The sequence below is a fragment of the Cygnus atratus genome, chromosome 6 (genome assembly GCF_013377495.2).
Source record: "Cygnus atratus isolate AKBS03 ecotype Queensland, Australia chromosome 6, CAtr_DNAZoo_HiC_assembly, whole genome shotgun sequence".
Taxonomy (NCBI): Eukaryota; Metazoa; Chordata; class Aves; order Anseriformes; family Anatidae; genus Cygnus; species Cygnus atratus.
In genome coordinates this window covers 38,181,427-38,208,985 of record NC_066367.1, presented here as the reverse complement: position 1 = coordinate 38,208,985, position 27,559 = coordinate 38,181,427, and the positions used below count along the sequence as shown (strand labels likewise).

Below are 27,559 nucleotides of genomic sequence, written 5' to 3'. Positions count from 1 at the left end.
GCCATAGATATGTTACCTAGGGATGATCTTTGAACAAAAGAAACATTTCCACAGAACATGCTTGGCAGCTTGGCATGTCGGATGGCACAACAATGATCATCAGAACCCACGGCCTCAAAAAAACTTGACTTAGACAGCAAGAAGTATTTTGCATTGGCAAGGAAAAAGCGTTTCCATCCAACCTCTGTAACTCTGCAACTGCCTGTCAACAATCACAGACTGATTTTTAAACATATTTATAGTCTAAAAAGTGTTGCCATTTTACAACATACAGAAAACAGAAAACATTACAAAAACTGTTTTTTCAATTGCTAGCTTAGACAGATTTTGTGACTTAGAAGAGCTAATAGGTAAGCCAATATTTATGTTTAAAAATCCCAGTTCCTAGGGTTACTTGAATTTACTTGAATTTTTTGGAGATCAATTTTGCATTTCTTTGTAAAACTAGGTTTTTATGATCCCTCCTCTCTGAAAAATGCTTCAACGGTTTATTGTAATTTTAACCATCTCATTTAAGATGAGAAAAAAGCCATTAGAAAAGATCAGAATAACCATACTGGTATAGTCATAAATGAATAACAATTTTATTTACAAAAAGAAAGCTGAAATGCATTTTTCAACCTTGTTAGGTCAAACCTTAATTGTGCTGCAGTACATTAGGGTTGTCAGAAAAAGTTTGTGAAAATGGTGGGGAGTTGGAAGAAACACAATTAGCAGCCAAAATGTGTTAGGATTTAGGATTGTATAAAACCACACAGAGAAATCATCTAAAATCTGTACCTGCTGGTCTGTATGATAGCAAGTTTGCAGTGCAAAGAACATAAGAACATAAGGTAGAGCATTAAGGGTTTAGTTCATCCAACTGTAACCTAAACTCTGTTATTTGTCATCTTTGCAGCCATTTATCCAACCGATGAACAGTCATCTAAATGATTAGGATTCAAATAGCCAAGCTACGCAAATAAGCCACATTAAACACTGCAATATCATAATGAAAAACAGAATCTTGGCCCAAACTTTTCAAATGTGGATGGCAAAGCTAGATAAAAGGGATGTCCAGAGGCCTGGGGTATCCAGTGCTGACTTCTTACCAGTTGATCCAGCACGGAAAACAGCATTTCTGGGAGGATCTTCGGCAAACAGAGACCAAACATAGCAGAGTCTTCTCCTTACTTATACCAAGTGCCCACTTACAATTTTTATGATGAAGTTGTTGCTTGACCATAGCTGCAATTTGAAATTCATGGTATTATTGCTGCATTAATAGAACAAAGACAAGGATTCAAAAGCTGAGGTGAGCAGTTGAGGTAGGTGGGCCTCTACTGCAAGAAAATAATCCCATTGAGGGACCATGAAAATTACATTTTAGGTGCTCAACTACCTCATAATTTGGGAACAGAAACTCTACACAATTTCACATTGTTTTATAATTCAAGTGTGAGCCATTGTATAGAAGAGAGATATAAACTATTATTTTGCATTTCTTCCCATAGAAATTATAGCTCTGGTCAAAATAGAAAAAATTCTCGTGTAGTATGTTTTCTCTGAAAACTGTAGCCAAAAATAAGCTTACACACACCTGTGGATCAAGACAAGACAGTCCATGTTATTTATGCACAGTGAAAAGTTTAAAACCAGTTCCCATTAAGATACAGATTTGCACACAGTCCATTGAGAGTTCTCTTTTATCTCACCAAGGAAAGGGATTGTCACAAACACTTCTCTCTGTTCAAGAAACACACCAACCGCATGTGCATTTTCATCATAAAATAGTGAATTATAATAACTTGATTTCACCCCACTGCCTAGTCACCAGTGGGTTTGATGTTGGTTGTGGTTTTCTTTTTTTTTGTGTTTGTTTTTTTAAATACTGCAGACCATTTGAAGTATCTTCATTAAAATATCCAAGGACATCACGACGCACACGTGTCTTCCCACTGTCCTCTTACATTTTACGTAGTTGAGAAGTATCAGTGGTTTCTCCTGGCACATAATGGATCTTCTTACCATTTCTGCCAGCCCACAAAAAGGCAAACCCTCTCGAGCACACGTACAGGAGGATGCTGCATCATGACAAGGCAATCATCACGACTGACACAAGCACTGCGATGTTGACTGTCCACCTGCTGCCATCCGACGTTCTCCGCGCATGCAAGACAGCAAATACTGCATTTGTGTGATTGGTTGGTATTTCTACGTTGCAAATCATGCCTTCACAGCAAGAAACACATTCCTGTTGAGAAAAAGGAGATCACTGGACATGGGGCAATTCGGCATGGATGCTGTCTGCTTCGTCTTTGGTGTCTGAAATCTTTCATGTTAAAAATAACTCCTATCCAAAGATTTTAGAAAAACACTGATATTTAAAAACTATCTCAAATCTGCATAAAATTCAATAACTACTTTATGATATATAGTTCCTTTGCAAAAACATACAAAAGGTTAGACTATCACCAAAATATTTTAGCAGTACATATTACAATTAAAATAAAAAAAAAATCTAAAATGACTCAAGAAAAAGGAGCTTGCACATATTTCCACAGTTGTGAGAAATTCTAAGTAAAAGATTATCAAAATATATACACTTATCAAAATATGTTTGGTTTTTTTTTCAGATCATGCCAGCGCCACTGAAAGTCTCTCAAGGCAAGAAGAAAACTGGACAAACCAAGAGCTCTATGAAGTGAGATAAGGAATACAGTAGTAGCAGGAAGACTCAAGACTGCAACCTCCCTTACAAAAATAAGGCACCCATGTTACAATCCATAATCATAGTGATGGCACCAGGATGGTGTCAGCCTAGTGATAGTGCCTTGTTTTTCAAGAAAATTTTCCAATAACCTATTGGTTTAATAGGTCTGTAAATAGGAATTTTTTTCTTTTATAATTTCAGCAGGTTTTATGCTACAGAAAATCACTCTAACTCTTTTAGATTTCTGCCATCGATCTTACGTAACAAATTAGAGTTTTCTTTATAGTACTTTATGGGCTCCCATTTGGAAATTATTCTTCTGATAAATCTCACAAAGCATTTGGCTTCTGTCTTTCACAGTTTATTTGCCATAGCTCTTTGTATCTTGTATTTTCCTTTAGCACAGGAGTTCTTTTTTGGCATGGCTGCAGAACAAAACAGAGTATGTTCCAAGCCTCTTGCTAGTCTTACTCTATTTTTGATGACTTACCACTGTGGAAATTAATTCTCTGATTAAGGATAGCCAAGCATGACTGTCCAGAGCCACCAAAGTCTTTTCAGAGCCACTGCACAAAAGGAAACTCCACTGTTCCTACAAGCAGGCTTGTGGAGACAACCAATATGGAATGTGAATCCCAGTATTTTAGCAGGAAGACCATCAGATAGGGGGGCAGATTTACTTCTAAAAATTCTGAACACCGGCAGCATCACAGGTACATCAACGCAGGCTGCATAGCCTCGTTGGGTGCCTTACTCAGAACTCAGAAACCAAGGTGCACACATCGGATGCAAACTAGCAATGCACCAGAAAGCTCAGGTGCTTTTCTAGAAGTGGTTATTATATGCCGTCACTCACAAAGAGGAAAAGAGGAAGGAGGGGGTAGTTATGCTTCAGGTAGTAACATTTAATTTCTGTTGTTAAGTACTAGAGATCTTGGCACATCATCTTCGGCTCAGAGTAAAAAACAAGTACTGAAATGGAAACCTCAAAACCTATGTGCTGCTACTACAGAAAGAGTAGTGCTTACTGTGTGACCGCTTTCTCTGTGATGATGGCAGCCTACAAAATGGCACTCCTCTCCAGTAGCACATTTTTTGGTGACTGATGTACTCTTCCCATGGTCTGTGAAGAGATGAACTGTCAGACAGTACTGAGTACCTACAAAATAAATTTTAAAATGTTTATTTTCATACAGTATGCATTCCTTTACAGGGTTAAAAATCTTCACATGGTTTAGCAAAATGTTACCCAAAAAAATGATGTATTTGGGTTGTCTAAAGCCATTTTTCAACTTGATCAAAACACCATTTTGCAAGAAATTGATTACTGATGAAATCTTAAGCTTAACTGATCCTTCAAATCTCCAGAAAGGCTGCTATCACTTAATTAGCACTGTAATCTACACATTTATCTTCCTTTCTCTACTTTTTTTTTCTTTGTTTCAGACATGCTTCCTCATTCCAATAGTTCATTTCTTCCCCTTTCCCACTGTTACTATGAATAGCACTGCGAAGAAAAATGAGGAAACATATTTCCATTCTTTTCTAAGTATCCATCATTCCCTCATGCAGGTATGATCCCTAGACATTCAGGTCTTGCTTATCACAAGCAAGCCTACAGTGACAATCATGTCTTGGGATGGAATCCAAAAGGAAGGAGATAAGGCCAGGAAGGCAATTCTTAAGTTTTTTAATAACATCCTTAAAATTAATTCCTAGAAAGCACATGGTAATATATATCTATATACATATACATACATATATATATATATATATAAAAAATAATATTTGCACTGTTGCTTTGCACTCTGAAACGGTCAGAATATTCCCCTCAGCAAAAATCATATGACTCATTATTACTAATAACCTAAGTGAGGGCATCACTGTGTTGGTATGTTAATCCTTTTCAGTTAGACTTCTACAAGACGGCTGAGGCAGGGAGAAACAGATTTAACTATCATGGAGAATCTCCTTCGTGCAGAAACACTTACTTTCAGGACACCATCTATCTTCAGCCCATCTGTTACAGTTGTAGTTGTCCACCGCATTATCGCAGGTAAAGCACTTAAAACTGTTTGGAAATGGAGTGGCTTTGAAAGTATTAAAATACAGTAAGTTTGCAAGTTAAAACAAAAACAAAACAAATATTTAAAATAGTATTGTAAGTGCTTGCACACACACACAGACATATTACATGCATGTACATATTTTTAATGGCCACAATCACCTACATATTCATCACTGCTAGATAAATAAAACCTATGCAACAAGTTTTGTTGAAAGCTGCCGTATCTTTAACTGTTTTTGCTATGCCTGATCATTAAAATGCCTCCTCCTCTTTTCATTCTCTCACAGTCAAGAACACCATTTAAACACTGGTGGGAAAAGCAGGAAAGAGGGAGCATCTTATGTGTATGTATGCAATAACACATCTGCATGTATGTTTGTACAGACACACAAACTCGATCTACATTGAAATGGCTTTAAATTCTTTTGATGAAAAAACTACATCTTCAAAAACAGCTTCAGATTTTGATCTCCAGCTTTGGAAATTTCATTCCCTTTGACAAAGGGATCAAGAAGACTACTTTAAAAGCTTATTTACATGACATACATATACAAATGAACTTGACATGCACGGTTTCCTACATGCACATATGTACCTAATGTATCTAGCTGTCCAGAGTGTTTTAGATCTATATCAAGAAAGTTTTCTCCCTTAAGTGAAGGCATAGGGAATACTTCTGATGTTAGATAAGAGGCAAAAATATGATGCTATTAGTGACAACTGGCTTCACAGGTCTCACAAGGTTTTTAATTACTTTCAGCTTGAATTAATTGCAGACTGCCTACCTATTCTTTCCCTTACAAAAACCCCAACAAGATAAAGGACAAAGACACCTGTTCTGTATTATTTAGAAGAAATCCATTGCATAATGTTTTCTGTAGGAAGTCATTTCAGAGATAGGAAAGTATAACAAAAGCATTTAAAATGTGAAAACTATTGCTCTGGTGCATTCTTTAGTTTAGCAATGCATGCAACAGTTTGTTTTCATTCAGTCAACATAAAATCTTGGAAATAAAATAAACTGCTACAGATTAAAAAGCTATATTTTTATTTTAAATATCTAGTGTTTCATGTCTGAAGAAGAAAAACCCATAAGAAACAAAGGATTGAAAGAATATGGCAACTAAAACGTTAAGCTACAATTGCACACAGAAGAAAAGCATAACTGTCTACTTACGGTCTAGTGGAGGCCTCACATTGTAGAAGTTGATGTTCTTTGCTGAAACCCAGTTCCCTGAAAGGATGAAGAATGGAAGAAAAGCTCCAACCAGCATGTGACGGAATAACAACATGCTGAATACTGTTGTACATGAAAAGTAAAACTCGTAGGCCTAGGAAAGAAAGGGAACACGTCGTTTAGGGGGAATCATAATCAACTGAGCACATTAACAACAAACTTCCTACGAACCAAGTCTGGAACCTTGAGAAATCAGTCCACAAATCATTACTGGGAAGATGGCTAATGCAAGCTACCTCATTAACAGTGATGAACAATTCAAAGCTGAGCAGTTACTGCCTTCTGCTGGCCAAGATGCTGTACAAAGTAGTTAAGTTTCCACAAATTTAAGAATATTATTTCTTTAATCTGTGTCCTTCTAAGCAATGTCAGTCTCATAAACAGATGCCTTGTAAGCATTCCTAAAAATCAACATCAAGACAGAGATCCTTTATATCCTACTTGAATCAGACAGAATTAAACACCATTAAACAAAGCAAAATGCAGATTGTGGGAATATATATATATATTTTTTGAATACAAACAGCCTAGAACCCAAGATTTAACTGATCCAATTCCTTAAGTGAAATAGATCAGTGTATGTCTGTTGACTTCAGTTAAGTGACACCAACTGAATTAATTCTAAGCGCGTTTATCAGTGGCATGGCATTAAAGATCACGAGTGTAAATTAGATTTATTCCTTTTGCACACCAAGGAAATGTCAAGCAAGATGCTTAGTGATGATACAGGCATTTTGGAGAACTGCAAATAGAACATTCAAGGAGATGAGACAAACATTTTGGGTGTGCTTTGTGCATTTCTTTGGGCCCTCTTTGTTCTTTGGCAAGGTTTTACAAAGAAGAACTATCCCATTACATTTTTGGTCAGTTTTATATTTAGATGTATACACACACACACAGACAGACATGTTTGCATGGCGAAATGTAGTGATACTGGACCTAGTTCAGATATTAGAAAGTAGAATCTTATTAAATGGCACTCAGCCCATGCAAATTCCTAGCAGGATAAACAAGCTTGAGAGGAGGCTCCCGCTAAACCTGAGACGTTGCTTTGTGGTGCCAGGTGAATTCATTCAGAAATCTCTCTGCATCCCCCTGCACAGGCCTATGTCGACGTACACTAGGCCATGCAGGAAGCTCTGAATGGTTCCCAACACTGAAATGAAAATGTTACCGACAAGACATGGCAGAGAAATCAAAGGACTTCCTTCTTTTTCCTGTTTTTCAATTGACGCATACAGGAATCATTTGAAAGATTTTTGCCTATGAAGCAATCAACAGAAAGTTCAGCTTTTTGCATTGGGAGCTCATCTGTCCTGCTTAGGATCTGTTTTTTAAATTATGGCTTTATGGATAGATTTCAGTAGATACTAAGAACGTCACAGCATACCTCTACTTACAGTGCACCTCCAGGGCTATTTTATGTGGATGCTCCAGATTTCTTCTGACTACAGCCCAGGATCTAGAGCAGAATTAAGAGAAAGAACCTGTGGAAAACAAACAGCAATTGATCATCAGAATTCTGTCCTGAAGGAAATAATTAGCTTAATTACTGTTTGCCCTATTCTTATTAAAAATAAGGATACAAAAACTACCATATTTCTGGGTTTCTAACAAAAGACCCAAAGAAGTACCTGAATTACACACTGTGGCTCATTGAGCACTGTCGTAGTATAGACGTACAGATTGCCTCCTTCCTGTGACACCCCGTTCTTATAAAAGACAACGAGAAACAATGAGACTACTGAGTCCTTCCACAAGGAAGTTTACTTTTCATTTACTTTTTTTTTTTGCAAGGGAAAAACATTTTTCAGGCAATTAGCTGGGTGGGACCAGACGAACATATATTTCATAATCTAGAGATATCTATCAAATCTTTCAACACATGCTATGACCAAAATAGAAGCACTAAGCAGCAGCAAAGTAATGTAAAAGAGGAAAGACGATCGTCAGACTCCAGACTGAGGTTATTAGCAAGCTATGTAGTAAACAGGTCCCCCACAGTTCACTCCTTACTGAAACAGGAACACAAAAACGTCAGCCCAAACCCTAACAACACTGCAAAATCAAAAAATAAATGTAAAAGATAGGTACAGTTCTCTCCAGTTAAGTATGGGCATTTGCACAGTGATATTCTGCAGGACTGAAGACGGTTTATAACCCCCTTGACTTGTCTCACCAACATTACAGGTGTACACTTACTCTTAGTGCTGCTTTGCATTTGTTGAGACCCAATCCCGTACATCATGACTTGACGTTTTTCCACTGTCCCAGAGAATTCCTATTCCAAGTTCCACAGATAACATCTTTTTAGACAATAATTCCCCATATTATCCAATCCCACACTTCCACTTTAACCTATTTTTTATCAGGATTCAATGCTCTAACCAAGAGAATGAATCGCTGTGGTGCACCAAACCCCTTTAATACTGCAACTATCATTCTGGATGAGCTGAGGTGTTAAAGTTGATGTAATCACAAAATGCAATAGGTACTAGAAGCAACTACACCATTAGCATATTTTCTATAAAATTATCCCTGCCATGAAAACTGCCAGCCTTAGAAAAAAAATACCATCTAAAGATGCACAAAGGCTAGCTCAAGGGATCCTCATTTCCCACACGGAGGAGACCCCTCGCGTGGTGAACCAAAACCAAATGTGTCTCAAACACTCAGAATATGAAACATAGTTATGCACAACTGAATTAGCCAGCTCTTGCAGTGCTTTCTTTTCCACAGAAGTGGAAGACGTCCTTGCAGCCATACCCTACATAGAGGTTTTTCTATTCCTTCCTATAGCTATCTCATGATTGGCACCCAAATGGGACAGCAAGAGGCTTGGTCTGACCCCATACAGCCATTCACTCTCACATTCATCCCCTTTATTGCTTAATTCTTTCAGATTTACTCTGTAGGAAGATAGGGCGTTGAATCATTTCAATGCACAGTAGTTGCAAAGTTTATCCCCTTCACTACATTTTCTGCAGTTTCTACTTGATTGAGGAAAAAATGGCCTTTATGGGAGACTGGTCTGTAACCCTACCTGATGCACCTGGGTAGCAAATAAAAGGCACAAGCACACTTGTGCCAGCTTTCTGCAAACTCAGGCTCCCTCCTGCCCTCTCCCCCAAGTTCCTATTGCTTTCCCTAGGGACGCTCATGCCAAACGGAAAATTTCAGAGAATATAAATACAGAAAAGCTAGTCTTCAGGTGGTGGAAGGCACAGTAAATTGACCTCACAATTTGCTGTAGTCAAAGGTGTCCTTGTTTGCTAACCAGGCCAATAAATAATGGATGTCCTTTGAAGTAGCCTTAGTTACACAGCTGCACCAGAAGCCATTTTCAAATAAAATGGGAAAATATTGGCAAAAAAATAATAGCTTTCTTATCTCATCCAAAATCTTTAAAATGCTTATTTTTTTTCCACAGCCTCTTATCTCTGCTCTGCTTTCACATAACATTATCTCAGAGTATGAGCAAACAGTTCATTAGGCACAATTAGGAACTCTCGTTAATGAAGGAAAAAACTGTCACTATATGGAAGATTAACTTATGTAAACAAGACGAAATGTGGAGACAGCATTCACGGGGTGAGGGAAGAAGACCTGAGAGGGACGGGCTGTTAACATAGGCTCTGTAAATAACCTGCAACCACGAAGATAATGGCAGAATCGACCAATGTGTTCTGTAAGGTTTGACACTTTATTCTGCAGTGTATAAAGGAAGAGTAGGAAGCAGTATGCTTGATTTCTGATTTTAATAAAATTCAGGTCTGTCTACATTGTTTTTCCTGGCAGACTCGATGGAGGATTAGCAGATTTAACATCAGATATACAATGCAAATGAAACTTCCTCCTGTCATTTTGTAAGCAATCTTCAGGTGCTATTAGATAATTGTGAATGCTTACATAAAGCTTATTAAATACCACTTCAGGACATAGGAGTTAGACATACATGGGCATAAAGGTATGTATGGTAAGGGCTGCAAAAGTTATAACCAACACCTGACATCATCAGGTGTTCCCTACCTCAAGTCAGAAAGGGTAAAACTGACATTCTGACTTATCTAAAAGGGGAAAAATAACTCCTTGACTTCCTCATGTCCTAGAGGAACACTGCCACTCTCATGTTTTCCTCTAGAGACCACTTAATTTGATCTGTAAGCTAACATTTACTACATTTCAAAACTCAGGGAGTGAATAAATAGGTGGAAAGACTAAGAGAAAACCTTAATTTTCTGTGGGAAATAGGCAGAGCACACTTAAATTTCTTTAAAGGGCAAAAAAATGAAATGAAAAGATTAAAAAGCTCCAAAATACTATTACAGATCTGCAAAATAAAACTGTTTGGTATGCAAGCTCTACCTTTCCTTACCCAAGGAGTTGAAGTTTCCATTTTCCTTGTAGCACGTTACCATTAGAACAGAATAACACTGGAAAACAGTTTTTGTGTTACCCTGACACGTATCTGCAATTAGTAACACTGACAGAATAGAATTTATGCCATCAAGATCATTTTTAAACCCACTTCTTTACCTTCACCCACAGTACACTTCACCATACCTGGCATTAAATTTGATGTTAATTACAAAAAATTATAGAGCTCTTTATCTAAGGTCTTATATAAATAAAACACATACAGGTCTGGTAATGTCAACACCATTTAGCTTGGGGTATAATGCTGGCACGGGAAGTTGTGATGCAAACAAATTCCGAGACACGTCGGTAGGTGTCTGAGTACTGACACAATGTGGGCAACAGCAATGGTTTTGAAAAACTGATGTCTAATTAACGTGATAAATCTCAGCAATACCTCTGAAGTGAAGTATTTGCAAGGATAAAGCATGTGTTTGTTTTTAGGCTCATACAAAGGAGATCCATGGAATGAACACTGCATTACAATTCATGTTACATATCGTTGCTTTTATAGACAAAACTGCTCAGCAAAGACAAGTTCTGAGCTCTGACATTTATTTTAAAATTCAGAATCCTCAATCATCCTTGAAAAGCAATTTATGCTATCTAAAAATCCATTAATGAGACATAAATTTCCTATTCCCTTCTGCAAATATAGAATTTCCTCAAACAACTGCACTTTGTTAAGCTATGCATTTTACACTCGAGCTTGTGACAACTTCTATGTCTCACATCTGAAATGGTTTTAAATCTCTCTCTCCCACCTGTGCGAGACTGGAAATGGGAACTTAATACTACTCTAGAGAAAAGAGATTACAGGAATAAGCGTGCTTTTACTTTCCTTGCAGTAAAACCAGATGAAAGGACTGATCTACACTTGTTTTAAAACTGCTGCCATCTTGTATACATACAATTTGCCTACCTATGACAACACACTTTTGCATTTCTCCTTCCCCTTCCTTCTCCTTAACAAAGCTTAAAATACTAACAGAATTATGCTTTTCTCGCAGTTTTATTATAACCAGCACCGCAGGAATCCCAAGTACCAGTAGATACTAAAGCTGACCTAACATTTTAGGCTTTTTGCTGAGCTCCTCAGAGCACTTCTGTAAATATCGGTTTAACAATATTAATTTTGCAGAATATTCGGTACAGCACCGTAGTGTATTAAATGGAAAATGGAGGTCTTCACCAAGTTAAATTCAACCTCAGCGATATGCTTTGTCACTTTTCCAGGTGAAACCCTATTTCTAACACAAACTATGCCCAATATTCACAATTACATATGTCAAAAAGTTACAGATGCCCTTCTAGACAGTAAGACATAAAACATTCTAGGCAGTAAAAACGAGAACCTACTTGATTTCCACGTGGGAAACAAACGCTACTCACCCTTTCAAATTAAAATTTCAAATCAAAATTTGCACAGAAAATATTTAGCTAGGAGAAAAGAGAGTTTACATGCAGCCCTATTTCAGATCTTAAATTCAGCATAATCTGTTTGAACCTAAGAAGGCGCTGGGGGAGCAGACAAATAAGAAGGTACGACACTTTCTGCATCACAAAGGCCATTTTTCACGAGCTTCACGCTCAGCTGTATTTTAAAGCTAAGATTTAAGCTACGCACCAGCTGAGTTCGTAAACCTGGGAAGAATGCCTAAAGCTTTTTTTAGCCCAGCACTGATGTACGGGGTAGATTCACTGACATCAGCCTTCCCTTCTTTACTCCTGGTCATTACCTCACTGCTGTTGGTCTTCAGCTGTTTGGGAAGAGTAACGAGGACAAAAAGGTCAGTCCCCTGCCCTCTCCTCCAGTCTCAGTTGCACCATTTTCCCAGGTTACAAAGGGTTTGGTATCGCATATATACTACACAAATTCTGAGCTGAAGAACATGCAGAAAAGGTGCAGTAACTCTGTGTAGTTTTATCGCACTGATCGTCAGGCTCCGTGCTCCAGGCACAGCGTTCCTTACCTTCCCAGGGCAGGACACCTCACGAAAACCTCAGGTGCTCTTCTCTGCAATAACCCAACGCCAGAGGGACTATTTTGCCTCCACTTCTCAGCAGTGGGGGTACGGTGAGCAGTGCCCTTCCACCACCGGTTTGCACCTGTGTAAAACAGCAGCACCAACTGCTCTGCGCTCCAGCTGGAGAAACCACACAGCCGCAGAGTCAACCACAGGTTTATATTGGCAGGCTTTAATGTGTGAAATTTATAGCGCTGGTACTTGTCTGATACTATCTTTGTCTCATGTTCATATCAGCTTCCTGGTGGTATGCAATCCCTGAGACTGTAAACTTTCTGATCTCCTTGGACCTCTCCTCTTGCAGCACACAGCCCGTTCAACTCCTTACTGAAAAAAAAAACATTTCAACCAGAAATCTTTTCCAAGTTTTATTTCCATGGCCTACATGGTGCTTATGTCTACAAAAAGGGTTGATTTTCAGGCATTGCAGGCATGCTGGAGTTAGGGAAAGAGTGAAATTCTGATTACTGTCAAGTCAATACAGTATCTACTATTGAGTAGCTATCTGGTTAACATATGAAACACCGCGCTTGAAATCGTATTGCCTACAAAGCTGCACTGCAGCTCAGTGTCATACATCACATCTAACATGAGCAGCATTGCAACATAACTAGTTTTGAGCAGAAAATTAATCATAGTGTCACTGATAACACTTCTGAAAAATGTTTTGGGCACAAAATCCCCTCTCCTCCACATCACTCTTCCACATTACTAAGGCAGACACTTGCAGTTGCTGAAAACCCATCAAGTATTTGAGCAATTCCCATTATTCTGCCTTGCCCTACACAAGCTGACACAACAATCTCATCTTGCAGATGTGGTTCTCAGCAGGTGAGCTCTAATTGTGCATTTCCCCCCGGTTTTCTCTTTGAAGGTTAAGACTCCGAAGGAATGGATACTTCAAATATGGCTTGAATACTTCTTGACGGAAGGTGAGGATTTTTTTTCTTGGTCAATAAGTATTTTCTACTTGAGATACAACCACTAATGGAGAAGACATGATGAGAACCCCACTTCCAAGCCAAGGTTTTCTGTTGGGGGGACCCTGGTTTCTGCAGCCCCTTCCACCTGAACTCTTCACTCCTATTAGTGTCCACCAAAGAGTGAGCTGATGGGTTGGCACTGAGGAGAGTGCTTTTGGTGATGCCTTTTAGAAAATTATTAACATATACGACAGAACGTATCTACACACATTTTACAGCTTTGTCTTACCTAAAGATTAACTTGGAAGATACGTCCAGGGTACGCGAACTCTGCAAAGCAAGAGATGAAAGGGGGTCAAGAGAAAAAGGCTTTATTTTCCTCAGAGGACTAACACGGTATGTTTTAGTTCCTTACACAGCTTCATTCAATAAAAGGCTTAAGAGCCATTTGTTTGTTTTGAAATGCTTTAAACGAACAAGGCGTAATAAATTGCTGACCCATCCGATCTGACCTAGCGTAAGACGGCATTTGCTTCCCATCAGCACCTCTAATCCAGGCGGCTGAAAACAGCAAGAAGCAAATCCCAATTCCTGGTAGCTGAGAGCGATTCCTCCCAGGCAGCACTTGGCACAATTTGTTAGGTGAACAGCCTCAGCCAGCTTTCTGCTGCCGTGTGAGAGAAAAGTGATGTGCCCTCGTTTCAAGGGGAGGGGCAATGCAAACACAAAAAGCTCCCTTTCACGGGTTCACAAAAGCCGTGTTGACATACATGCCGTATCTTCAGCTACAAAACCCAAGTGCTGCACTCTTCTCTTCCTCCAAGGCTCATATTTCTGGAGGAGGAGAACCAAGTTTCCATGTCTCTCAACGCAGCTTGGTACTAAGCAATATTTAATTAGAATTAATTGAAGACAATTCATTTTGTGGTGTTTCTCACATTTCCCTTCCTGTAAACACCCATGCTCTAGAAGCGGAACCACATCGCTACACGAAAGGCAATCTCTCTTCCACCATCCTGCAGACATTTGCTCCAGGTGCTGGGGGCTCAGCCCCGAGTTCTACCCTAGCTAGGAACCATCCCCAGGGTTGGGAAAGAACCAAACACCCACCATTCTGGGCTCTGCATCATTCTCAAGGATGGACGCATAGCATTTCATAGCATTTTTTCATAGTATTTTTCCCGAAAGAGTCACTAGATTTTTGAATTGAAACAGCATGCAAGACGGAACCATCCAGTTCCAGTTCTGGTCATTTGTGTCAGGGCAGCACCAAGCCAGTGCCCGCACTTCTTGTTGCTTTACCTCCCACCTAACTCCCTAGCAAGACAGTGAAATTGTCTCACTTGCTAGAAGAGATACCTAAGTTTTATAATTCATGTGACCGAACTGCTCCTATTCTATAGCTCTTCTTCATATTCTCCAAGCAGGGTCAGGTTATTTCCCTTCAAATGCGTCTTTCCCACCTTCACGTCTCTGAAGTCCTGCTCGCTGAGAAGAAATCATCTTTAGCTTCTGGGTATTCCTGCAGAGCAGAGACAGGAATGTACATTTCAAAGCCTCGCTGCTTACTCCTTTCAGTCAAGTCAGTGCGATAATAAATGCAATAATAAAACGACGTGGGAAGCAATTTATAGCCGGACCTAACAGAGAGTTTTCATCCAATTAGAAGAACAATAGAGACAAAGTGCACTCTGCCTCTGCATTTATCTGCCCCATAGATGACACGCTCTTAAATAAACTGAAAGTGCAGTAACAAATAGCAATAAGAACGCCTGTGGGTGGGGAGATTTATTTACTTTCCATATTGCCTGTAATGCGCAGGATTTAATTTGACAAATTAAAGTTGGCAAATTTTCTGTTTCCTTCATTTCCTACTCGCAAATCAACAGTAATGCTAAACAGAAAGGCACTACAAGTAGACAAAATTCCCCCTTCACTAGAGCGATACATCCCTGGCAGCTATTGCAACCCTGAGTAAAAACAGAAAAGTATTGTATTCTAGAAGCATAAAACATAAAAGTAAGTATTGTATTCTAGAAGCCAGTTCCTATATCTGAAATGTTATTAGTGGTTTAGCAGAAGAGTTTCTCCAGAGCTTTTTGAGCTGGTATGGGCGGACTATACACCAACTCAAGAGACAAACATTCTGCCTTCATTTTTTTTTCCTTTTTTTTTTTTTTTTCTCTAAATTCAGATCCTCCTGTGCATTTCCACATGGGCTGATAACTCTCCCTTTCAGAACGGAGCAGACACCCAGTCCTGCATCCATTGCAGCAAACTGACTTCTCTGGTTATTGCTAAAGCCTACCAGCTGGAACACATATAAAATACTATGTGCACTACCTGCCCACTGCGTTTCAAAACAGATGCACAATTCAACATAAAGGGTGAATAAATAGTTTATTGTAGCTGTTTCTCTTCATTGTGCTTCTCATACTGTATAGGCCAGTTCCAAGAACTATCCGATGCCATTTGAGCAAGCTATCCACACAAATGAATGCAGATGAAAACTTGCCTTGCTACTATTCCCCTCCAAACAGAAAGCAATTCACTAGGGAAAGCAGAAATCTTACTCCTTTTGTGTATGGGAGCTTGCATTCTAACTCTTCACAATCAAAGGCACCACATGCTTTTTCATAAGGTTGCTCAGAAAATCTTTCGTATAACCTTAAGTGTATTTTAGGCAGACAAGTCCTTATCAAATCAGTCTTAGGATAAACTGGAAATGAAGATGAAAGGAAAAAAAATCACTAGTAATGAAAAAAAAAAAGCAAACAATATAAAGGAAGAAAAAACTACCAGCAAACTTCGGCGACTTTCTGGGGCAGTGACGTTGTACTTGTCTTGGTGCTTAACTGCCTGTCCACGGGTTAGTTAACTGAACAACCCATGGGTTGTCACTTTTGGAACCGATCTAGAGCTTTGGTAGTCACAGCATCCTCTGGCAATAAATTGGAAACTAAAGTATGTACCTTTTGAAAAAGCACTTCCCTCCCTTTCTTTGAATTGAGCTGCCCATTTCACCTGATGGCCTCTGGTCCTTGGACGCTGACAAACCACGAATAACCTACTCTCTATTTACTTTCCCCACGTTTTCCATGATTTAGTGGTTGCCTGCCACACCTCTCATTCAGTTGGCACTTTTTCTAATCTGAAAAAACCAAACTTTTTTCATAGAAACTGAAGACTTTTGTTTATCTTTATTGTCCCCTCCACATTTTTTGGTTCACAGTATGCGTTGTGCAATCAAGGGAAAGGCAACCACTAAACAGAGCCTGGGTACATTACAAATGGAGAGAGACAAACAAACGGACTGACTTAAGCCCTGCACTGCAGCCTCATCAGTTTTATACCTAAACTGAAGGAAAAATTAAATGTTCATTACTGCTAATAGTATACTAAATTTCCTTTTGTTAACTATATTCATTTTCATAATGCACGTCATGCAATACACTAATTATCCAGTGATTAGAAATGCATCTTTTTAGAGGTTCAATGATTTCCAGAAATTGTGGGTTGAGAATGAGTCCCACCTGCACATCCAGCAATTCCTTAGAACGTATTCTGTGAACATCAGCAGCGGAATAAAGAGTTTGAGGGGGAACCTCGCAGCTTATCACTTCCATTCTGACACTGCTAACGTAATACTTGCATGGATTATGCAGAAGTTGACACAAACAGAAAATTAATTATCTACTTCAAGGATTTACAGCTGCGTGTAAACAAAAAAAATAAGAACATAAATGAAACATTTTCAACTCAGATCTTCTATTCCAAATGTCAGCCTGGAGCCAGATTTTACATCTGAGCTCCATATATACAGTATTAAATCCCCCAAACATGGAAAGGCTCAAAAAGAACATCCTTTCAGACTCTTAATTATCACTGCACTGAAAACTAGAGGTTAGGCAGAAGGAGGGAAAGCAGGGAAAAGAAATGCAGAACGGGCTGCATTAATAAACCTTATTAAGACAATTAAAGAAAAATGTGGACAGAAGGGCCAGGAGAAGTTAATTGGCTGGGAAGCTAGGAAGTGAGATGAACCGGCAAATTTTAGAGTATAAGCCGAAGAATTTTACAGAACTAAATCACACAGCAGGTGGCAAGCTATCCTTTAGTATTAGCAGGCAAACATATAGGAAGCAATAAACTTTACTACAGGAAAAAAAGAAGTCCAACAGTCTTTTGAAATAAGAGAACTTTCTTGCTGCAATTCTGTGCTCTCACTTAACGATCATGAACGGGCTTCAGGCATTCAAAAGCAGCAGCAGGAAAAAAGAGACACAACATTCCCAAATCGCTCCTTGCTGATGCTTTAATCATTTTTATTATCAGTATAAAGGGATGCTGCATCAAAGGTTTCTCAAACATACAGTGCTTTCAAGAAATATCTGTGTACATTACCAGAGAAACATAACAATGTCCATAGAAAACTGGATGCAGAAAGCAACATAGCTTATACCAAGAGGGAAATGTCTCTAACAAGGCAGAGCATGCTGCAAAAAGAGACAGTGCTTTCCTCCCTCCCTGTCTGCCTCCTGCCACTCGCTCTTCAAACCCTTGGTTACTGAAGGACTGGTAATCTAGTAACGAAACAAGCAGGGGAGTCATTTGGGTAATTACTGTGCTTGCTACTGACGATATTCCCCACGCACATTCCTTTAGTCAATAAATACTTAAAGTAAGCGTGCTTAAATCCAGTTTTTGTTACAGTTCTGAGGGTTTGATTCCTACGAATTGTGAAGGTGACAGAGCAGCACCAGCACCAGTAAGTGGCACAGTCAGCCTGCTGGCACGGGCAGCAACACAGCACGATTCAGGCGCTCCTCCAGTCTGCAGACAGATAGCACAGAACAGACAAAGAGACCAATTCTCCCTCCATTCAATTCCTGCAAGCCAGGAAGAACAAGAAGTTGCAATAAGCTTTGGTAGTAACTAGTCAGATTTCTCCAGTGCCACCTGGTTTTTGTTTGTTTGTTTTTTCCTTTCAAAACCTCCTTCCACCAACTTACCAGGTTTTTAATGCAAAACAAGATTAAGGATTAAACACAACCACCACCCCTCAGACAACGTTTAAATGACGAACGACCCCAGGTCCTCCCAGTCACAGCGAGGACTGCTGATCCGGTCGGGTCTGCTGATGTACAACTGGGTGCAGGCAGAGGCTCCAACCCAAATGCCTACGAGCACTATGCTAATTTGCAATTATTATCTGTATGTCACTTCCTGCACTTGCCACACCAGTGTGAAGTACCTCTTTGATGTTTCATCGCTCTAAGTCTAGCCGTGCATCACCCCACTTGCTTCACCCTGTAATTCCACCGGCAGAAACGTGTGTGTCTGGGCCTGACCTTTAATTTGTCCCGTCTCCTTATGGCCTTACAGAGTGGATTGCAGGTCTGAAATACACTCAGATGACTTCAAGGGTGGAGTTAGGGAACCACGTGCGACAGATCTAACCACACACACACGTGCAGATGGCAGCCACAGACCTGGGGACAGAGCTGGGTGGGTTTCCTCCACCAGAGGCAAAGCAACGCCAATAGCAAGTCACAAAATCCAAAAACAAAGTTACAGCAATGATTTCCCTGTAGCAAGCAAAGCACTAACTCAATATCCATCCAGAATTCCTTCAGCTCTTATCTGAGGCTGTGTAAGCACCACAAGCTGCAGTGGAAAGATAAAGTTCTCCAGCTGCTGATGGTTGCTACTGTTAGCCAAAATGGGGTCAAAAGTTAACTCACCAGGTTATGCACAAAGTTTTTATAGCTTAAGCCCTTAAGAACGAAACCACATTATTACCCATTTGGAGAAAAAAAATTAATTGGTACATAAAATACTCAGTCAGTCAAAGGCAAGAGATAAGGCAATGGAAAGGACCAGTTAAGCTGAACCAAACACAGATTACTGAAAGCAGTCTGAGTAATCAATAACTAGAAACAAGAAAACTAATTAACTGTTGTGGTAACCTCTCCAGAATGGATTCCAAAGACAAAAGATCACGAGAAATTAGTATTTTTAAAAGTTATTCATAATAAGACCTAAGTACCCTCAAAAAAATCAATTAACTGGGCATTTAGTACTACATCAAACAAGGAAAAATGAACATATTATTACTAGCCTAAGATGTGGAAAATACAGGCCCAAATTCCTGCTCCAGTACAAACTTCTATCATCTATGTCAAACCACTAGCCTTTTCCTCTTCTCATCATAAAAAGTTATACTGCATTCCTTAAATACATCAATCCATGAAAGACTGGGATGTATTTGCTGACAGTCATAAATGTTTTATTCTTATAGATATGAATTCAATTCTACACTTAATCACAAAGGAAGCAAGTTTGTTGAAACACGCAGTCAAACCTTAAACATTGTGCTGTATTTGAAAAGCTAATACACAATTCAGTGTAATCGTTTCTATTCCTTAAAGAACAGAAATACCCAGGATTTAATCAACCAGCTCAGACACCTATTGTAGAAAATGGTTTATTTTACTCACAGTTGCAGAAAAATGCAGAAAAATTAAGTACGAATGGGTCTTCCTACAGAATAGGAGAAAAAGTGTCCAGCTGATGAACACAGGGACCCATATGCACTTCAATCCAGTTAGGGTTGGGTGCTAAGTGTTCACAGCTGGCCAGAGTTTAGCAGTGCATGGCTGCTCTGAATAAACAACTTTAAAAATAAGTGGTATCTTCCTTAGCTTGCGTCAGCTGTAACACACAGAGCATTTGACAGTTTCAGTACAGCACCAAAAGAAAGCTGAAGCACTTACCGTACGCGTTCATGCACATTCAAACAATATATCCACATTCACACATTCACATCTGAGGAAGACAGTCCATCCCAGCAAATCTGGTTCCATCTTGCAGCTTGGAGACTATGTATGTTTGTGTCTGCTTTATTCTGGTGACATGGAGAAGAGCAGAGATGTAGCACTTCTGCTGATATGATCACCTCACGGTCCCGTTTTGATAAAATTCTATAACCTGTCAGGAATCTCTGACACTGGAAGCACTCCAGAAATGGGAGAACTATGACAGACACGCCAGAAGGCTGGCCTCTCTTCAAAGGCTTGAAAGACTGGGGTGGGGAAAAGAGGGGTGGAGTGATAAAAAATAATCCCAACTTAATTATACATACAGGTTAAGAATCCCATCCACGTGAAAACTCTCCTGCTTTGTATCATGAATACCTCCAGGGCTCAGAAAGCTGCCTTGAACAGAGGTTGGAATGAGTCTCTTGTGAGTGCCTATTAAATGGGATATACACATGAAGAGGACAAGGGAATAGAGGGCATGACTTATGAGGAGCAGCTGAGGATACTTGTTTGTTCAGCTTGGAGAAGAGAAGACTGAGGAGAGACCTCACTGCGGCCTACAGCTCCCTCATGGAGGGGAGGGAGGGAACGGCACGGAGCCATGAGGGAAGGGTTCAGGCTGGATGTTAGGGAAAGGTTCTTTACCGAGAGGGTGGTCGGGCACTGGGACAGGCTCCCCGGGGAATTAGAGACGGCCCCAGGCCTGTTGCTGTTCGAGAAGCATTTGGACAACGCCCTTACATACATGGTTTAAGTCTTATGTTGTCCTGCATGCAGTCAGGAGTTGGCCTCAATGATCTGCATGGATCCCTTCCAACTCAGAATCCCGCAAAAATCACAGAATGTTTAAGGTTGGAAGTTGGACTCTGTAGCAAACAAGAAAATAGCTAAAGGTGCTGTACAGAGCTGTATTTACTAGAAAGCATATGGAACTTGTTCGTGAATTATCAACCACTAAGTCACTGCCTTCGGTGAATGCACTCCCCATCTGCATTCACAGGTGTACTTGGAAATATGTCATAATATTCAAGCTAAATAACCTTCTCCTTTGAAATTTTATTTTTCTCATTGAGACTTTCAGGACCATGCTCTCTCCCCCCTTCCTGAAATACCCACTTCTATTACTTACGTTTTAATTTGAAGAAACACTTTGTGCCCCCTCCACAGTTATAATTTGTTTATGATCCTCACAGTTAGCTCTTCGAAGTTCCTCTTACAAAAGGCATCCTCTAGTTCGGTCTTTCATGTTCATCTCTTGTGAACTCCATCCACACTATCTAAAACAAATAGAAAGGCACATGTCTGCATTTTCTGACTAATGCGTCATCAGAACAACATTAAAAAAGATATATATCAACAGCATTTTAATGAAATACCTGTTTTTAATACACATGAAACTGATTTTTCCACTCTGAAGTTAAAGATTGCTGGAAACAGTCAAAGGTTAAACAGTTCCCAAAACAATCTTTCAGCAAAACACTCTTCACCTTTTCCTGAACGTTTTTAAGACCAACAAGACTGAATTTGCAGGTTTAATAGACATGTTTTCCTCCACAGGTATTTGTATTCGATCTTGCATCCCATTACTGTGTCAGTATTGTAAGCTAAGCAAGGTTGAACCTAGTCAGTGTTTGGTTAATTTTCTCTCAGAATACCAAGGCTTTGTGACACAAAATTGTACAGGGGATAAACTGAGCAGAAGTTTTGATTATGGAATTTTCTAGATTATGCCATTAAGGACTCTAATACGTCCAAAGGAATGACACGAGTCAGGTACTTCATGTGTTTTCAGCAAATGCATTTGCCATATCCAGAACATTAATGGAATTAAGAAATCAAAGATAATTTCTTCAAAAAAATAGGTTATCATTCTTACTTTGTGATTTCAGAGTATTCTGGCTAAGTTTTAAGTTTGTATGAGGTATAAATTATTATTTATCTTAAAGAATCAATATAAGTTGATAAAGACTCAGTACAGACATTGCTATACAGCACAATAAAGAGTAAAAAAGGTTTTTGTCATTATTGTTTGTTTCACCATTAAGAACTGTTATAAATAACACTAAGAACAGTCCTGCCGCTACAAAGCCAGACTACTGTGATATGTGTAAATGAACCCAAAGGAAAGCTTTATTGGAAATTTTTTCTTGAATTGAAAGCAACTGCTACTTGAGCCAAGACAAGTTAACCTTCTCGGAAGCATCTGTACACTTCTGAATCACAAATATAAGGTTGAGAGATCTGTATAACTCACAAATTGGATAAGAAAAAGATCACAAGCCTTGGAAACTATTTACTCTGTTTCTTCATCTTCCTTTCAACACTTGTCACTATAGAGGCATGCTACCAACATCAACCAACACATCTACTTAGGTGATAAGGGATAGTAAAAATGTCTGAAATAACTCTGCGCCACCCACACGGGTGGTAGAAGCTCTCAAGGTTTCTAAACGGTTTATTACTTGCCAAGCATTAACATGCACAAGCAGAAAAATGTCATTAATTTTCACTTCATATTTTTAGCCTTGTCTTTGTAACTTCCGTAGAGACAGCAAATATGACATGCGGCCCCACCAAAACCGAAGCAGGGAGCAGGTCTTCCACGTATCTTGGAATCACAGAATCATTAGGGAAGGAAAAGCCCTCCAAGATCATCTGGTCCAACCACGCCCCTACCACCAATGTCACCCAATAAACCATGTCCCTAAGCACCACGTCCAACCTTTCCTTGAACACCCCCAGGGACTGTGCTGCCACCACCTCCCTGGGCAACCCGTCCCAACACCTGACTGCTCTTTCTGAGAAGAAATGTCTCCCAATTTCCAACCTAAACCTCCCATGGTGCAACTTGAGGCCATTCGCTGTAGTCCCATCACTAGTTATCTGTGAGAAGAGGCTGACCCCCAGCTCCCCACACCTGCCTTTCAGGCAGCTGCAGAGAGCAATGAGGTCTCCCCTGAGCCTCCTCTTCTCCAGACTAAATACCCCCAGTTCCCTCAGCCGCTTCTCACAGGTATTGTGCTCCAGGCCCTTCACCAGCTTCGTAGCCCTTCTCTGGGCACGCTCCAGGGCCTCTATGTCCTTGTAGTGTGGGGCCCAAAACAGAACAGAGCACTTGAGGTGCGGCCTCGCCAGAGCCGAGTACAGGGGGATGATCACCTCCCTGGTCCTGGTGCCTATACAATTCCTGATACAAGCCAGGGTGCCACTGGCCTTCTTGGACACCTGGGCAAACTGCCAGCTCATGTTCAGGCGGGCATTGATCAGCACCCCCAGACCTGCATTTCGTGGTGGGACTGCACCTCCAGAAAGGTCAGGAAAGACCATACTGCCCTTGCCTGTGCTGAACTTCTGTTCTGGGTTGCCAAAACACATAAATGACATATTGTAAGGCCAAAATCTTTTTTTTTTCTTCATTATACCATCGAAATATTACACACGACACAGGAACAGTATTCTCACTTTAGAGTGGATCTAATTCCTCTGACAACTCACCAGTGTCAAAAGCTGGAAATTTCTGCTTAGCTACTGTTGAAAACCAGATGTTGTGACGGTTTGTTAAAAATCTATTTTCAGAAACATACCCTACATACCGTGCATTCCAAAAGTCACCCTAAACTTATTCTTGCATATAAAGTGTAAAAACCAATATACCTCAACAGTCTCTGCGTATTCAGGTTTGACAGACAACATAAAAATTGGCATCCAAGTGCTTAGGTTTCATAATCCCTTTACTTACAAAAGTATGACTGTTGGCAGAGTTGTCTACTTTAAGTGTAGGGTTTTGCTTGTAAAAATGCTGAACAGAGGTTTCAAGGCTTTAGTTATCATGATAACTGTCACAGCTGCTAAGAAACTAACGCTGGGCTGTGTATCTTGTACGACTGTGACATGTTCTCCCATTATGTTGCTGACACGGTTTTTTCCAGTCTTCAGCACAGAAATCTTTGAGACATCCTCCACTTCTAAATAACCAGCCTGCAAATGTATTGACACTCTTCTGGGTTCTTTTTTTGCCCCCCTTTTTTATAATCCTAGTGTCTTAATACCAAGTGGATCTAGTTTTGCATAACCTAACAAAGCCAAATATAAAACCACAGGGAAGAAGAGTTCAAAATGTTATTCTCTGTTTGAACGCCACACTCTCAACACCATTTGTAGAGCTGAGGGGAAAAGAAAAAATCCTTTCTATCAGGAAATGTAAGACCCAAATCTCCCACAGCTTTCCAAAGATGAACTCCATGGAGGCAGGCCGAACTCCCATCTGGACCCAGAGCTGCCGGCAGTGCTAACCACACGTTATTTAAGCCATCCCATGGCCACTGTGGCCCCTGCAGGACCTGCTGCCGGGCTCAGCCCCGTGCCAGGGCCAGGATGGCCGCGGGGAGGAGTGGGGTCACTGCACGGCCCATGGGATTGCTTTTCAGCCGCCTTACCTTTCCAGGCTGTTTGCTCTGCAGCTGTATAAATGCCTATGCAAACACAGCGCAGGAACGAGCAGGAACAGACAACGTGGTTACTGTTGTATGCTGTCAAAAAGCTACCTGTGAACTTCACCCCCCAAGCAGTCTGTCTTAAAACCGACTATGTGCTTTCCCTGCTGTTCCCAGCCGGTTCCTGGGTAGCCGGTTTGCATTCCTCGCATGCTTTGGTAATAGATCAATAAACGCTCAGCAGGTATGCCTGCCTTTAGACACCTAGGTGATATAAATGCTAGACACAGATGAATGCAAATTGCACTGTACAAAAGCCTACAGGGCGATGGCTGCAGATTTATGGAAGGCTATGTGAGTAGGCCCAAATAAACAGTTTTGTGAGGCCCAGGCTTGTGATTTTGACCTGATTATACTGTAGAAATCACTGCTGAGCGTGGTTATTGTCGTTAGTCCACATGCAAGAAAGTACTATTCAGCCAGGTAAGGTAAGAAGACAGAAACAAGGAAAGGACACAGGTGAGAAATGTTGGTTTAATAACACTTCAGTACCCCAAAGGTTTGGAAAAACAGCCAACCCAGACACACAAAAACAGACACCCTGTGAGAAGTGGTGCATCAGGTGAAGGAAACTTGGGAAGAGCAGGGACAAAGCCAGCGAGGGGGGCGGACATCCCCAGCCCAACTGGTGACCTGCCTACCAAACGCCTCCAGGCACTGCACCAGGGACAGTGAGCACCTTAATGTTTAACCTAGCACCGTGCCTCTTTAACCTATTTCTTGCCGAGGGAGTCAGAAAACAAAGGAGCCATTGTGCACTCAGAAGCTGTATGTGTGACCGTGCCTTCTAGACTTCGTGCCCAGTAAAACATACAAATATATTTGTATATTTGTATGACGCTTTTGCCAGACGAGCTTTCTGCCACCTTGGGAGCACTGAACCAGCTTGGCACGGCTCCAGTGAGTTGCAGACAGAAGCAAGGCAGAGAGATGGGAAGACAAGGGATAAAACGGAGGAAAGGAAACAGCACCATACAAGTCATCAGTTAAACTGGATGTAGGCTGCCATGGAATTGCAGCAGAACCGTTGAATAATTCCCAGCTGCTGGATGGGCCATAAATTTGAAATCAATCTGTAATACAGAAGCAAAATGCATTTCTTGGTCTAAACAACCAACTTGGAGAGTAGATTATGACCTCCAGTGGTGTTTGCATCATTTGTTCTGCTGTATTAGTATCTGCCAATGTCTAAATAGCCTGCTCTGTTCCTTGCCTATGTTTGCTGCTGAATGGGGGAACAGTCTGCTCACCATTTTCATACAGAGCGGATATCTAGAGCCATCATTTTTTAGAACAGGGCTTGCCTATGTAGTCCATTCAAAACAAGAACTCAAGGATTCACAGACAAGTACAATGACTTCAAAGCAATTAGTAAAATTTGACCTGGCTCCCCGGGGATGCGCGCATTAAGAAGGCGCGGGCAGAGTAGGCAGGCACACGCAGCGAGTCTGCTTCTCTCCGAGGGGAAGTATCACTCCAAATGTTTTCTCTTACACCACGAACTATTTTGAAGTAGTCTTAATTTGACTGAAGATGCAATTGTTAACTCATGCTCCAGTGCTCATTACTAACTACTTCACCCTGAGTGCTCTTGATTACCCTTGCACCATTGGAAAAAAAAAAAAAAAAAACGATAACTGTAGGGGAATTTACACAGAACCTACAATGAAGGCAATAGCAAATCGCCTCCTTGAAGCTGAACATTACAGCTGTTAGCAGGTAGGGCCGAGCTGCTGTACGTCGTCCCCTTTGTGCTCCCGTCCCCCTTTTTCTTTGTGTTTTAGAACTGAAATGAACATTGAACAGAAAAGGGTAAGAACTAAAACCCAAAACATTTGGGAAAAGAGAAGCTGGGGAAAAAAATATCTTATTTTTATTCTAGAATAAGAACACAAATGCGCAGAGTATTAAAGGGTCTTGGCCTCTTTTAATTCCCAATCATTGAAGCTAACAGCAAGATTCCCCATCAACCTCTGTAGGGCTGCAATTTAACTTCAAAAATAAAATAAAAAATAATAAATAAATAAATAAATCTGTAGAATGGAATGTGTCTACCTAATTGCATAAAGAAGATAAGCCTGAATAAGTCATGCTAACCACTTCTTTATCCTACTCTTACATTATAAATAATATTTTAAACTTCATTTTGCCTTACGTCAGTCAACAAAGAGTGTGAAAGACTTATTCCTACAATAGAGGAGGGAAGGCTGTAAAGTTACCATCAAAAAGTGATTTAACGTACAAAGGTAACGATAAGCAGAGATAAAGTTCTGAACAGGATTCTCACAATTAGCTTAAGGAACTTCAAACATCCAAGAATTCAAGGATGTAACAACCCTAGTAACTGCAAAAAAAAAAAAATGAAGTGGGAAAGAAGCAAGCAAAAAAAACCTTGAAAGTGTTCTCATGGAGCAGATTAGCATCTGGGCACAGAAACACAGTTGAGATTCCTTTTTGAGGATGTCAGCAGTTTTCCATAAATCTGGAATCCAAAAAGAAGTGGAAGAAACAATAGCAATATTCTTAGGCACAGTTTTTAAGTACATGAAGATGACTCTCCCCTGATATAAGGGAGATGATATAAGTCATCAACAACCTGTAACAATACGAAGGAAACAAATGGCAAGGAAACCAAGGCACTGAGTGGCTATGAAAGCATGGCTGGAGGGAGCAAGTCAGAACAAAACCCAGGACAGTCTGTACTGAAAAATGATGCATTTATATATGGGTGTACCACACCAGAATCTCTTATATTTGATTATCCAAATGAAAAAATTAGAAGTGAAAAAAAAATCACTTCTGGCCCTGTTACCACAGCAGCTGGTCTTCAGATCTCTCGTAGGTATGCAGTTGTTAGGACAGAAGAAACAGTACCGATGAAA

The 27,559-nt window shown here is 40.2% G+C and overlaps 1 protein-coding gene across 4 annotated transcripts in view; it reads right to left on the bottom strand.

The window, feature by feature from the left end:
- Positions 1-545: 545 nt before the first annotated feature.
- The window catches only part of LYPD6B (LY6/PLAUR domain containing 6B), a 43,046-nt gene continuing 16,032 nt past the window's right edge, over positions 546-27,559 (bottom strand). Inside the window, exons 2-12 of one of the 4 annotated variants that reach the window (XM_050711618.1) lie at positions 21,314-21,461; positions 20,140-20,270; positions 14,827-14,885; positions 13,653-13,693; positions 12,387-12,767; positions 7,632-7,709; positions 7,388-7,484; positions 5,938-6,091; positions 4,684-4,782; positions 3,721-3,851; positions 546-2,233 (exon numbers count right to left, since the gene is read on the bottom strand). In XM_050711618.1, coding sequence (XP_050567575.1) covers positions 2,069-2,233; positions 3,721-3,851; positions 4,684-4,782; positions 5,938-6,052 — 510 coding nt within the window. In that variant the 5' untranslated portion in view covers positions 6,053-6,091; positions 7,388-7,484; positions 7,632-7,709; ... (3 more) ...; positions 20,140-20,270; positions 21,314-21,461 and the 3' untranslated portion in view covers positions 546-2,068. The other 3 variants (XM_050711620.1, XM_035566078.1, XM_050711621.1) reach the window with 3 other exon arrangements.